The sequence below is a fragment of the Mustela erminea genome, chromosome 16 (genome assembly GCF_009829155.1).
Source record: "Mustela erminea isolate mMusErm1 chromosome 16, mMusErm1.Pri, whole genome shotgun sequence".
NCBI lineage: Eukaryota > Metazoa > Chordata > Mammalia > Carnivora > Mustelidae > Mustela > Mustela erminea.
The window spans coordinates 64,926,033-64,940,844 of NC_045629.1; the positions used below are offsets into that span (position 1 = coordinate 64,926,033).

The 14,812-nt window shown below is 43.6% G+C and overlaps 1 protein-coding gene across 1 annotated transcript in view; it reads right to left on the reverse strand.

Moving 5' to 3' along the window:
- The window catches only part of TNFRSF11B (TNF receptor superfamily member 11b), a 28,926-nt gene extending 21,479 nt beyond the window's left edge, over positions 1 to 7,447 (reverse strand). The window contains exon 1 of the mRNA XM_032315936.1: positions 7,012 to 7,447. Coding sequence (XP_032171827.1) covers positions 7,012 to 7,041 — 30 coding nt within the window. The 5' untranslated portion in view covers positions 7,042 to 7,447. The remainder of the gene's footprint in view (positions 1 to 7,011) is intronic.
- Between the last annotated feature and the right edge of the window lie 7,365 nt (positions 7,448 to 14,812).

A 14,812-nucleotide genomic window follows, 5' to 3' on the forward strand; every position in this document is an offset into this window, starting at 1 on the left:
TCTACCAGCCTGGTGTGGTACTCAAGGGAAGTATTTAACCCATTACCAAGCTTATTCTGCCCTACGGTTTGACATCTATTCCAAAAAGCCACGTGCATCTGTCAAGTACTTCCTTGTGAAGATAAATACAGAGAAAATTCTGCAATGAGTTTAGGGAGATTGCTAGCAACCAAAATTATACCTCTTTCCTAAGTCCTGAGGGAATGTCTTGGACCTGACTTCTAACTCAATGGATATGGAAAATGCACACATTAAAGACTTCTACGCATACTAGCTAAAGACAAGAAGGACTTATTTCCAAATGAGAAAATGTTTTATGGTTTAAAAGAATAATCTGTGATCTTAAAACAAATAAGTCTTACTACTTAAAAGTAGAAGACATTTCAAAAGCTGCCTCCCCTGGGATCTCACTGACTGCAACGGAATTTCTTATACCTGAAACCAGGGGTGGGGGCTGAAGAAACTGACAAGTGCAACAGAGTAGATTGTTAAGAAATAGTCCTTTAAGATAATTTTTTTCATAGATAAATAAGTCCTTTTGATTTTTGCATGTTTGGAGTATTAAATCGTGTATCGTCGATTTGTTACTATTAACAAATAGTAACTAACTTCTCGAAACTAAAGCAGACCTCCCACATATCACCTGGTCCAATACCCCTATTTTATTTATTTATTTTTATGATTGTGATTTTTTATTCAAGCATAATTATCACCCAGTGTATTAATTAGTTTCAGGTGTCCAATATAAGGATTCAATAATTTTTTGACATGGGTAAAGTTAAGACCCACAGTGCTGGTGTCACCAACCGGACCTCAGACTAAGACAGAATCTTGCCTCCAGCCACCACAGCGATCTCACCGTCACTGTGTCCAGCTGAATTTCTAAATCACATTTTTGTTGTTGTTGGTAGTGGTGGTGTTAGTGCAAATTGATGGTGGGGGCATCTTTTTAAAGAATAGGTTCCTGATATCCGTATTTTCAAAGAAATAAAAGAAATCACTTCTTTGAACATGAAAGCAACATTACATGGGAAGGAAATTGAGGTTTTTGAGTCATAGGCCAGGAAAGAAAATTGAATTTACCAAAGGCAGTCAGGAGGTTTAGATGAATTACTGCCTTGTTTTAAATCTAAATCCATCTTGACACCCATTCTCCTATTTTATAGTTGATTATTTAAGAAGTTCTTACAGAAAATGCTTCCAAGGGACAGACTAAATTGAAGTGAATATCCTAAGGCTATTTTTATTTTTAGAGAAGTTGTCCCAACAAAATTAACCAATGTCTTCACAGTATTAAGACATAATTTTAGAGAGGCAAATTTTTTAAAAATCCAAATAAGAAAGTCATAAATCAAGGCCATTAGGAGCACATCACTTTTTTTTTTTTTTTTTTTTTTTTTTTTTTTTTTTTTAGCAAGGCTTTAGGAAAGCTATTTCATTTTCTCCTGCATTGCCTATCCATTATGGTCTGGCTGATTTAGGTGTTTCCCAGAAATTGGGGTGAAAATGACCTACCCAGGCTGTACCTGGGAAGTTATGTCACCTTGAGTTCGGAGGAACCATTGTGGTGTGTCTGCAGATGGTTCTGGCCTTCAGGACCTTAATTTAGAGAAGCCCAGGTAACTGTGAGGGGGTGTGGGGGCAACACAGCTTCATACCTAATGTCTTGTAACACTATTCTTATGCCTCACAACTGTCTAAAACAATCCTTTTTTTAGACTTTCTATGCTAGTCACCCCAAAATATTCTGTGGCAGTGAGTTCCAAAAACTAATTACATGTCACATAAAAATGCTGTCCTTGTATCTATTTCAAGTTGGCCATACCTCCGTCTTTCTTCTTACACAGATAGTTTACAGATGTTGCTAGGAGTTCCGATTCACTAGTTCCTGCTCTTGTGGGTTGCTCAGTTTTATTTTGATTTTTGTTTTCTTTTCTAAACACGCCTGCTATTACTGTTCATATTTGCATTTTGTTTACTGGACTTTCACTATCACAAATGCGCCCTGGGCATTTGCATCTCTTGCCCTGTGCAATCCATCACCCTTCCCTAGGGCTTTAAAAACCCGCTGTACGCTGATGACCTGACGTTTTTTTATCTTGAGCCCAGACTTCTCCTACACTCTGCCATTTTGAATCCAAATATCTACTTGACTTCTCCATTGGCACATTTTACAAACACATAAGACTGATCAAACCAAACATGTAAACTGGATGCCCAGAGAAACCTGATGGGGAGGTCAGGAAGTGGGTTCAACTGAGCTTGGGCTGCCCCTCCATGGGTCACTATATGAATCTAGTTCATTTCTGCTGCTCACTTAAGAATGGGTCTGCATGAAGGTACGGATATGAACCATCATAGTAGAAATGTGCAAAGGAATATCTAAAATATTGGTCAGGTGGATAGGGTATCACATCTTTATTTTCAAAGAGATCAAAGGCAACATTAGAATGTTAACTCTCTGGCAGTAAGGAAACTGTCAGTAGATGATGGAACACTCTACCAGATCTCACTATGGCTCCTCTGACTTCGCAAACACACCTTTAGTGTCAGGCACCGTGGAGACCTGGGAGCCACAAATGTGAAGAAAATGGAAATCTGTGTTTGCAAAGAGCTTGTACTGTCTTTCCCACAAAGTGGTGGTGCTATCCCCTACAAGTTCTGGAAAAATCTGTGGAGGATTTCTGTTATCACCGTGACTGCTAGACATCCTGGGCCATCAAGAAGAATCTCGTGTCCCACCCACGTCAAGATGTTCTATTCACACACACACAACACACACACACACAAATCTATTTATCATTATCCTGGCCTAGATTCAGATTCCGTTTTATATATACACAAAGTGGTTTTTGCATGATTTCTATATATACTGAACTTTCTAGGAATTTTACAACATAAACTTGGATAGAAGGTTGTATTTTGCTTTGTTTAAAACTCTGGCAGGGTTTGTTCACCATTTCAGAAAAGCGCCGCATGAAAGCCAACACTGATCATGGTTTTGAACCCCAGCAGATCGCATGGGCTCCGACCTTTGTTCCTAGCGGTGTGTTCACGGCAATTTCACATAAAGACGCTAACATATCACGGCTTCATGATGTCTCCAGCGAAGTTTTATTTTATTTTTAGCTACTTTCCTTTTATTTGTTCTTTATAGTGTAGTTATGCTGGTATATTGACTTTAAAAATTATGTACATAAGTAAAATATAGGTACTCTAAATTTCGTTTGAGGGGAGCAAGAGAGTTGTTACAAAGGATTTATTTTCAGAGTGTGTGGAAGAAGGGATATGATTGAGAATTACTGCCCTACAGGGCAAGACCTACAAATACACTGGTAACTGACATTTTGGCTCCATGGCAGCAACACGAGGGGCATCCAGGCATCCTCAGCCAAGCCTTGAATAAGGCAAATATAAATTTTTATAAAATTACTCTTTCTCTGCCCTCTATTTCCCAGTCCCCTTTTTTCGGCGGGCTACAAAGAAGAAACTCCAGCTAAAGAAAATGCTACTGGTTAATGAGATGCTGAAAAAAATAATGCTTTTCACGGAAAGTTTTCAGAATAGGGAACATACCGGCAGGAGGGCTGAGGGTTCCGCGGGGCAAAACCCAGCAGGCAAGTTAGTGGAAAGTAAGGCAAGAAGAGGTGAGAGTGTGTGTTTAGTGCCCCTCTGATAGACGCTGCCACAGCTCTCCTTCTAGAACTAAGTGGATAAAACATCTGGCACAGATGCTTTCTTTCCCCTAGCCAGGGGGAACTGGACAACTGTGGTTTAAGCCTAGAAGTAAAATTAAAGATCAGATTCAAATTAGGGCACTGTGCTGAAGGTTGCTAGGGGCAGGGATCAGGACTGTTTGGGACTGAATATTTGTCAGATTCCCCTACAAACTCCAAAGTGATCGTTCTCTTAAAATAAGTCAAGAAGCCAACAAGTAAAAGCGAGACAAAAACTCTCAATCACTGGGCGAGAGGAAGGAAACCGAAATAAACAACAAAACAACAGAACCAACCAGAAAAGGCATTATCCTAATGGACAGGGGGATTAAGCTGTCAAAATCCCCTTCTTGCCCTCAAACCCCTTTATTCCCACACTCCGTCCAAGTCTTGTCACCATGACATGGATCAGCTTCGAGAAGGCCAGCAGATGGTTTGGGCACAACACAATGGGAAGTTTCACCCACCAGTTAAAATCTAGACCCAGGTGGGATGTTCCCAGAGTATTAGGTGGCCCCGAGCACCCATGAATGAAGGGTCTGGGGACACAGTGACCTCACTTTGCACTGCAGGCCTCCCCTGGACATTTTAGTTAGCATTCCAAAGAGCCAGTGACTATGGCCTTAGTCTTGGCAACCACACCCCCGCATGGCTTGCCTCCTGGTATATCCTATGTTCTCCCAGAAAAATCTAGAATTCTACTTTGCCACACCATTATACTTTCTCCCGTGCCTTAGGTTCGGGACACCTGGATTTTATCCCCAATAATGAAAACATTCTAGTCCTCCTTCAAGGTAATAAGTAGTGTAGCCTTCTCTCCCTCCTCGGAGGGTCATCAGCATTTCCTTTACAAAATTCCCTTGGGTCTAGATTTACCTACAGTGAGCTGATCGCATAATGCTAGAAACTGCTGTTCATATGTAGCAGGATTGTATGTGGTGATATGGCAGGTGTGCCTAATGTTATCTTTGTTTTATGGAAGAGAAAATGAAAACTCAAGAAAGATGTAACTTGGCCAAGGTCATGTGTCAAGTAGACGGTGCTGGTGGATTTGAATTTTGGTCCGACTGATAACCACTGCTCTGCGGCTTCCTTTGTAATGACCACGAGGACAGAATCTTTTATATGCCCAAGTCACCAGCTCCTGCCCTTTTGTTACACTCATTAGACAGAGTTAATTGTCCATTATCTGCCTTCTCCATTAGGCTACAAGGCTCACGGGGGCAGGAGTGGTGTCCATCTTGTCTTCCACTTTTGCTCATGCCTAGGGGCGTGACTGCTACAGAGGACAATTTCCTGTGATGTTTCTATTCCTTACAACTGCACCGAGGGTGCTTATGAAAGGGCATCTGAACTTCTTGTGTCTAAGTACAAAGTATCCATCTCCAGTCATTTCTTAAATAAAGTCAATCTGAGCAACAGAAAGGAAAAGGAAAATCTTTCCTGTTGAAAGTATTTCCTAGGTTCAAAACACATAGAAAGTCTTCTCTTTTGATACTGGTGCATCATTTACAATTAGTTTTATCTCTACACATATCAAGCTCCCTAGATAGACTATATATCAAAACATACCTTTACTTATTGCTTTGGAGCACTTATTATTAAATATATACATTATTTAGTGGAAATTCTGAAGCTTAAAAGTCATTGATAATATGTTTATTATCAATTGAATCTTTAACAGAATACAAAGGCAAGGAAGAATAAAATGTCACCATTTTCATAGCAGAATGATGTAAACTAACTAAACGCTAGAATGATTAAATTAATTGTGGTACATCCATACAATGGAATACCATACAATGAAAATGAATGAACGACTGTACATCCAACAGTTTAAAAAAATGATCTCATAAATGGAGCTTAAGTGAAAGCAGCCAGATATAGAAAAGTGATAAAGTCCATTTATATAAAGTCCAAAATAAACAAAGCTCATCTATGATGTTAGAAGTCAGAATATTGATTAGTCTGGTTATAGACATAATAGTGAGAGGAATGAGCCCAGGAAGATTCTGGGTGCTGGTCATGTATTTCTTGATCTGGCTGCTAGCTCACAGGTGTTCCCTTTGAGAAACTTAAATTAGGCACTTAGGAGTTGGGCAACTCTGTGTGTGTGTTATGTTTTAATAAAGGTTTACTTTTCAAAAAGTTCTCCAAGGTAACCATATTGGTGGAGCTATTTTATATATTTTATCTTACATTAGGTAGATTTAGATAAGATTATACCTACTTGCACACTCCTGTCCAACCTACATTTTCTTTAGTGACTTTGCTATTTATTTACTTATTTATGCTTGTGTATCCTGGGAACTACCTGGAAGATTTCCTAGCCTACTACTCACTATTTGTGGGTCGGATGTTGAAACTCAAGCATTTACTCCAACGTGTTCGAAACACATATGGGGCTTAATGTCTCGCAAATGTCTGATTCCCATCTTAATGTATTGTATACTCTGGTGACATAAAGGAAATAAGTCATTAGCCATACAATAATCTACAAACAAATCTTATTAACTTCATTGGTCAAAATCTAAACTAAAAAAAAAGGTAAGCTAAGTCAAAGACTCCTTTCTTTCCAAACAGCACATTAAAAATACCTTGTAGCCCTCTTTAGTGCGGATCTTCAATTCTTGAAATCTATTTTAGAACATAACTAACATTAGTCCATCAATATCTTCCACATTATATTGAAGTTGAGAACTGGAAAGAAACCATTTTAATAATACAATTGCATTAGGATGCTAAATTATGCAGTTATGAAACCCGTGTACCTGTGTGTGTGTGTGCGCATGTGTATGATCTTTTCTCAGGTGCCAGTTACGCAAAATTTCCCGTTTCATTTGCTTAAGTGGGGAAAGAGCCTAATGATGTATTCTCTCATGTTCACCGCATCCAAATTTTATTCTAGTTATAATAGTTCTAAGAGGACTGACAACTCCCAACTTAACTCTGCTTCTAAGAGGCTACTCTAAATAATCATGGTCATATCCAACTAAGCAAAGATGGTATGAACTCCTGGAGGGCGTCAGATCCTCTGCAAAGAGGAAAGTAAATGAAATGGATACAAATCATTCAAACGAAAAGGGTTTAGAGCTCCTCTCGCCTTTCCATAAACCCAGCAGGAACTTTCCAGTGCAAAGAGATGCGCCGGGAGCGGCGCGACGGGCTCGGGAAGGAGGTCTCCGGTTCCAAGCTGCCCCCAGCTCTGTCCCGGGCCAGGGAGCGCGCGGAGCTCGGGCCCCGCGGGGCCGCGGCGGGCAGGCTCGCAGGCGCCCGCGTCCGGCCGGGCACTTACCACGAGCGCGCAGCACAGCAGCTGGTTCATTGCGGTCCCCGGGAAACCTCAGGCGCTGGGCGGCGGCGGCGGCTGGGCGAGCGCTCCGCGGCGTCTCCGCAGCCCGTGCACTCATCTCGTTATATATAGCGTCGGGGGCGACAGGAAGTATCGGCTTGGCTTTGATCATTCATTCTCTATCTGGACCAAACTTTACACCTTTCTTTTTTAGGAACTTGGGCGGGAGCGGCTTGGCTGGGGGGGTGGGGGAGGGGTGCGCAGAGCCCGGGGGTTAACGCTTTCACAGCCGGGGTGGAAAGAACGGGAGAGGTGGGGGCTGGGGGGTGGGGCGGGGATGTCTGGCCCTCCCAGGGGAAAAAGAAAAAAGAAAAAAAGAAGAAGCCACCGGGCTGCGGAACAAGGAGGCTACTGTCTGCGCGGCCCTGAGGTTTCCTGGCCGCTTCCCGCCAGCGGGCGGCCTCGTTGGCAGCCGCCACCGGCGGTGGGGGGGCCGGGCGCACGCTGGGGAGCTGCGGTGCCGGCCTCCTCCGCCCTGCGCGGCCGCTGCAGCCAAGATCGGGGCGCAGCCGGGCGTGCGTCCCACACCCTTCATACCCCCTCTCGGCTGACCCCTTGGCGGCGGCTTCTGAGAGCTCCAGTAACAAGGCCGCGCCTTTCTGCACCGCATTGTCGCAGCGCCCCGCTGGACGCGATCCCGAATCTCCAAGGTTACAGAGCCCGTGCCCAAGGAACTTCTCTCACTTCTGTCTGGTTCTAGAGCCAGGGCTTTCCCCCCGCTCACTTCTCCTTGTCTGGGATGGTGAGAGCCAGAGAGAAGCAGCCCAGGAAAAACTTCCTGCCTAAGGCAGGAAAAAAGCGTGCGGGCTGTGGGGCTGTCACCCTCATCATCAAAGGGCCCTGGGGACCGACCGGAGGGCCTTCCACCCTGAACTTACGGAATTACCTCTTCAAGGTCGTTCCTCTACCTCCGAGCAGTTGACAGGAGTTTGGGGCTTGCATAAAAGGGTCTTCACTCCCACAAGCTGCTTCTCTGAAAGCTGGACCTGGTCACTTCTGAAGGGTTCGTCCTGTCCTGGGAAGTCCTGCCATCACCCATTAGTTCTCGGGTTTTCTCACTCACTTCCCCATCAGGGCCCAGGGTTCAGTTGTGGCCAGAGTTCAAGGATGGAAGCAGAAGAGTTCCCCCCTCCCCCAACAGGTATTGCCCACAGGGATCAGAGATCCACGGGGATCAGAGATCCATCCGCCCCTTCAAATGGACATGCTTCCACCAGGAGCTCACAGGGGACCCAGAGAGGGAATAGAACGTATTCGGAGGAGAAGAATGTCAGCTCCTCTGCTCTGTGAATCACAAGACACAGAGCATCTTGTTCTGCGTTGCCTCCCCCAGGGACTGGAGCTTAACAGCATGATGGTTTCTTATTTATTTATTTATTTATTTATTTGACAGAGATCACAAGTAGGCAGAGAGAGAGAGAGGGAAGCAGGCTCCCTGCTGAGCAGAGAGCCCGATACGCACTCCATCCCAGGACCCTGAGATCATGACCTGAGCCGAAGGCAGCGGCTTAACCCACTGAGCCACCCAGGTGCCCCAGCATGATGGTTTCTTAAGTGAACTGCAAATGAATGAAGGCCAGCGAGTGGGGACCCCGCAGTGGGACTCCAGACCTGCCCTCCCACTTCTGAATTTCAGTTTTAACATCTACAGCCTGAGCTACTAACACGGACTTACCATGGGACACGAGTCAATTCATATGTTAGTAGTAAGGCACTCTATCAATGACAGTAATATGGTTTTTATTTAGGGGGATGTGTGTCTAGGATATTATTTGAAGGCAGTTTTCTTGAAACGTCACAGATTGCCAATATGCAGGAGCTGGAGCTTGGAGAAAACAGGCGCTGAGTCCTGCCATGTTCACCCCTGGGGAAATTCCATGTCTCTCTCTACGCCTCAGTTCCCTCAAGGGGAAGAGAAAAATGATACCGATATTACAGAAATGCAAGAGGGAACAAATGAACGCATTTCACAAGGAGGACATAAATGAAGTTCATCAGTAGTGGTGAGCATTACATAAAGAAGCACATGGAGGATCACTTAGCAAAATGCCTGGCTTCTAGGAATTATTGACTAAATTGACTAGGAAGTATTGACTATGATTGTTTTAGAACTACCTAGATACTGGTCTTTGTAGCCAGACACCTAGCTTTGAAGCCGGCATCTACTACATCCCAGTTCTGTGACCTCAGGCAAGTTTCCTCTACTCATTTACATTTCTCTTTTGTTTCTTTATCTTTATAATGAGGATAAAAGTCACACCTCCCTCAGTGGATTATAAAGGTTGTTAATGAGGATTAAATTGAATAAAACATCTAAAACACTCAAAATAATGTCTAGCACAGAAAAAGTGCAACTTACCTGCTAGCTATTATTATTATTCTTTTAAAAAAAATTTTTTTTTAAGATTTTATTTATTTATTTATTTGACAGAGATCACAAGCAGGCAGAGAGGCAGGCAGAGAGGCTACCCGCTGAGCAGAGAGCCCCATGTGGGGCTCAGTCTCAGGACCCTGAGGTCAAGACCTGAACCCAAGGCATAGGCTTAACCCACGGAGCCACCCAGGCGCCCTTATTATTATTATTCTTATTTCAGGTTCTCATAGGGATGTTTATATAAACACAAGGTGGGTCAAGATTATAAACTCCCAAGGGCAGAAATCCTGTCTCTTTCTCTAGTATTCCTTGAAGCTTTTAGCCCAGTGTCTGGCTCTCTATAGCTATTGGGAGTTACTATGAATAATAATAATAATAATAATAGTAGCGGTAGTGGTGGTTGGTGTGTGTATGTGTTGGGGGGGTGTAATTACCTGTAATCTTGACAAAAGCTGGGCACCATTTATCTAGAATCACAAAAATCGACTGTCTATTGACTCTGTATTTCAGGGCCTGAATATGAGTCATTTATTAACCACTGGACAGACGGGAAACGAATAAACACTGTGAGTTACTGGTCACTTGATTTGTTATTTTCCTGGGGCAACCTGGCTGATGCCCCTGGGTCCTCCCATGTGACCCACCACGATGGGCAGCAGCCCCAGCACCCTCTGAAGCTTGAACTGGAATGGACCCAGGGATCTGGGACTGAACCCAAAGGGAGACATTCGAACACCAACTTCACAGACTACATTCATCTTCTGTTATAGGTCTCATTGGCGGAGCCCACTGGTTAAATGGAGTGTTCCGTACATTTAACCTTCGGTTCCTGGTCACCAGATAATGTGTGATGCCGACTTTCTCAGAGACACCTCATCAGATGAGTCTCATCTTCTCTTGCTGGAACCCTTTCGACTTGGGCCCCGCGTTGAACACGTTTTCACTCCCTGAGTTTCTGATCGTCCCTGCCTCCAGGTCTGCCCCTCCTAAGGCTGAGAAAAACAGGACCTGAATGGTGGGAGCTCCCACCAGGAAAGCACTTCCCCTCTTCAGCAGGGCAGCAAAGCCCCTGGTACGGAAGGCCGCTTTCATCATCGTGGTCATGGAAATGCCTGAAATTCGGGACAGGAATTGATTTAGGTCATTTGGGAGACGAGGCAGGCCCAGGGACTGTGAAATGACCGATCAAGTGTCTAGATTATCTTGCCCTGAAGTCCCCTCATCTGACAACTGGAAATACTAGCTCGGAGATTATGTAAATGAAAGGTTATTAACTTGAAGAACAAAAACATATTCCTATTATTTCGTTGTTATCGAAAGGAGAACTTTTCTGATTTCGTAGGGGAAAGAACTGCAGCTTGCTTATTGATTTTCTTTTCTTTTATTCATGGTTGCCAATTTCTTCACTAAGAAATATGATTTTGACAATATCATTACTACAGACAACAAATATTTGACTTTTATGGTGTTATAGACTATGGGCAGGAGTGGGCGTGTCCTTGTTTTACAAGGAGAACTACAGAAAGGCAAGGCAGGAGGGCGGAAGCACCTTCTGAGTAGGTCATCGGTGACGTAAGGGTTTGACAGTGTCGGAACAGAAGGAATTCCTTGAACTTCACTCTGCCAACTTCTTAGGGTGATAGATCTAAACACAGACGTGCTCGGAAAAGCCCTCTGAAACTAAAAATCGCAGCGTAAATGCAAAAGTATTTGTATTGGTTTAACTAGGTTTCAACTTTTTAAACCCTTGCATATTGCAAAAATTCAAATAGTATGGACACATATACAAGGGAGGGTCAATCTCCACCTCACTTCAGATGTCCCCGCCCCTTGACAAATGCTGCTTTTGAGAGGGGCTGCCAAACTGTCCCCCAAAGACGTCACTATACCACTTCTTAATCATACCACTTTTGGCAGGGGTGGGAGGATTAGTAAAACCAGTAATATTATTCCCTGTATCCCCTGTCCATGGCATTGGAAGGAGCCCTGCACATTTAAGAGGGAAGCCTGGCCTTTCAAAAATGAGTTGTAGAAGGAGAACTGTGTCATTTACAATTCAGCGCTCAAGCAGCTGCTATCAGCATATCAGGAAGTGGAGGGGAGAAATATGTCTTAGTCGCTCAGTCTGCTGCATCAGGACACCATAGACTGGGTGACGTAAACAACAGACCTTATTTTCTTACAGTTCTGGAGGCTGAAAGTCCAAGATCAGGGTGCCAGCTTCCGGTGAATCCTGGCTTCCTAGCTTCTACGTGGCCACGCTCTCCCTGTGTGCTCATATAACCTTTTCTTTGCGCCTCTTTGGAGAGGGAGATCTATCTTCCTCTTCTTAAAAGGCCTGGCATCCTATTGCACTAGGGTTCCACCCTCATGACCTCTTTTATTCTTAATTGCCTCCTAGAAGCCCTTTCTCCAAATTCGGGCATGTTGGTGATTAGGGCTTCAATCTATGAGTTGTGGGGGAGGTTCTGAAGGGGGGATGCTATTCAAGCCGATCTCTCATAACTTAGATCTACCCTTATCTTTCTAGACTCCTGATCCCATGCTTTAATTCCCAGGGAAGTTGGGCTTTTGCCACATACTCCATAAATGGTACTGATATAAAACTGTAAGGTCAGTCCTTTTCTCTCCCTTCAGTTTTTTTTTCCTCCTTTTTTTGACTTTCTTTCCCTCTCTTCCATCTAATGAAATCGCCTCCATGGTTCTGGCATTCTGATTTATGCCTGCATCACTTTCTAGAATGCATCGCCCACCTACGAATTCTGGTTTCTCTGACCATATGAGGTTGGGAAACTCCTCGCTGGGAGGAAATCTTGCGCCTTCTTTGATAAAGGCTGTTAGTGGAAGAGCACCATATGTCAAGCCTTTCTACACGTGCAACCCACATTACAATTTCCTCTTTGTCAAAGTTTGTGACAAATTCCTGATTCCTCTGGGTGGGGAAGTTGGAAAAAAAGGAACAAAATTCTCAACAGACCATACCAGTGTGTGTCTGTTGTTCTCAGCAGCCCGAGGAGGGGACATAACCCCCTGCTTATAAACACTTTGACCTTGTCTGCCAGTCGCTCTAGTCACTTCAAGAGGGTTTCCTGAAGCTCAGATATCCATCTAGTGCCCACTCATTCCCGAGAAATCTGGTTCCTGAATTCAAAAGGGATGCACAAACCACCACTCACCCAGAGGCTTCTGAACAAATAAATGTTTATATCCGAAGAGTGTTAGTGAAAGCTGCTTATACACCCAGAATTCCTCTTCAAACATCCATCAGGAAATGCGGTCACCTCTAGTATCAATGCAAGGATTCTCCCCCTACCCCACCCCCCCACCCCCTCTACTCCCCACCCCTCCCATTACTTGCTGCACATGGCCCCTACAAGTATGATAGATAAGAACCCTCAGAACTATTCTCTTGATAGTCAGTTAGGTGCTTCTATCTGGGAAACTCCCCTCCTCTAACTAAAACAAACCTTTAGAAACAAAGCTTTTGATGAGATAGTCTTCAGAGAAGCTAGTCTGCGAGAGAGAATTGCTTCCTGAAACAGGAGTTCGCCTTTGAAAGCCTTAGCCCAGTGGAGCCTCTTGAGGTGAAGATAAACTAAAGAGGGAAATATGGTTATTTAACATTCAGCTGAAGGAGCACCATTAACAAAACTGGGAAAGAAACTTATTTCAGTACAAGTAAAGAAATATATCATTCATTTATTCAACAAATATTTACTTAGTACCTAGTGGCTGCGAGACATGGTACCCCTGATACAGACCGAGGTAGTTCCTACACATTTGAAGCTTCTGGTCAGGTTAAGGCAAGAGAATAATGAAGTAAACCTGGAAATAAACTCTTCAGACACCAGGTAAGTCAACTGCAGAGACTGGTTAAGAGAGTTGAAGTCCCTACTAGTTAGTCTAGTGGTATGTAGCTGAGAAGGGTCCCCCTTTAGCTGAGCTTAGGAAAGAGCTCTCTGAAGGAGCAACTTCTGATCAGACAATGGAATGATGAGGCCTGTTCCAGGTGGTGGGGTCAAAGTCTTCCAGATGAGAGTAAGTGATGAGAGATGTCGGTGGGCCAGAGTTATGGGAATCAGAGGGAGATTTAAACCACTGGCAGCTGGAGGGGTGGACAGGACCAAACCACACAGTGTCAAGAGGGTCAGAGTAAAGACAAGCACTTTAGTTGAAGGGCAGGGAAGCCACTGACCTACCGTAAGATGTGGGTGAAATGAGGGGCGCCTGGGTCACTCAGTTGGTTAAGCATCTGCCTTCTGCTCAGGTCATGATTCCAGAGTCCCAGGATTGAGCCCTGTATAGAGTCCCCTGCTCATTGAGGAGTCTGCTTCTCCTTTTGCCCCTCATCCCACTCAGGCTCTTTCTTTCTTGTGCTCTCTCTCTCAAATAAATAAATATCTTAAAAAAAAAAAAAAAGATGTGGGTGAAGTGATTTCACATACATGCGAAAGGACTGTGGTTTGTTGGTGGTCATGCAGCTAGAACAGAAGGAGGACCACAGAAAGTAGGAAGGTAGTTGTCGCCAGGGTTATCACCATCAAACCCTTAGGTCCTGAGATTACATTTTTTGATAAGGCTTTTAATAAAAGAGCTCAATTACATTAAATAGTAACCCCTGTCCACCTGAGCAGAGGAAAACCTATGTCAAGCCTTTTCTGCCATACAACACACATCACAATTCCCTCATTGAAATGTCTGTCCAAGCTTGTGCCAAGTTCCTGATGTCTCTGGGTGGGGAAGTTGGGAAAAAGGAATAAAATCTCAACAGACCATAACAGAGTGCCTGTTGCTTTCAGCATTTCGAGGAGAAAACACGACTCCTTAGCTCCTTATTTATATCCAAGTGGCTTTGGTCAAGTCCTTTAGTTTCTCTGAGCCTCTGGTTTCATCATCTATGAAATGAATATTCTAGTTACCTAATGAAGTTGTACCTACTTCCTAAGGGTACCAGGAGGATCAGATAATGTCTATGAAAGAGCTCAGTCTGAAAGTACTGAAAGTACTGAAAGTTTGAAAGTACTATGTAAATTTCCAAGACTACTAATAAAGGATCTTTCTTTGAATCCCGTGATTGGAGTAAGTGACTAACATGTCAGAAGGATACAAGAGAGCTAAATGACAAAATGAGCAAATAGGTAAAAAAAAGAAGAACTTTTACATTTTTTTAAGTTTCTAAATATTTTTGTAGATACTGGAGGCTTCCTTGTTCCCCAAAGTAATGGTAATATAACTAATGAATAATAATAATGACAACATTTTTGAATGCCTACAATTTCGAAGATGCGGTGTTAAGTGTATTATATTTATTAACACCCATGATATAGAACTATTCTTCCCATTGAGGACTGAGGCTCTGAGAAGTTAAGT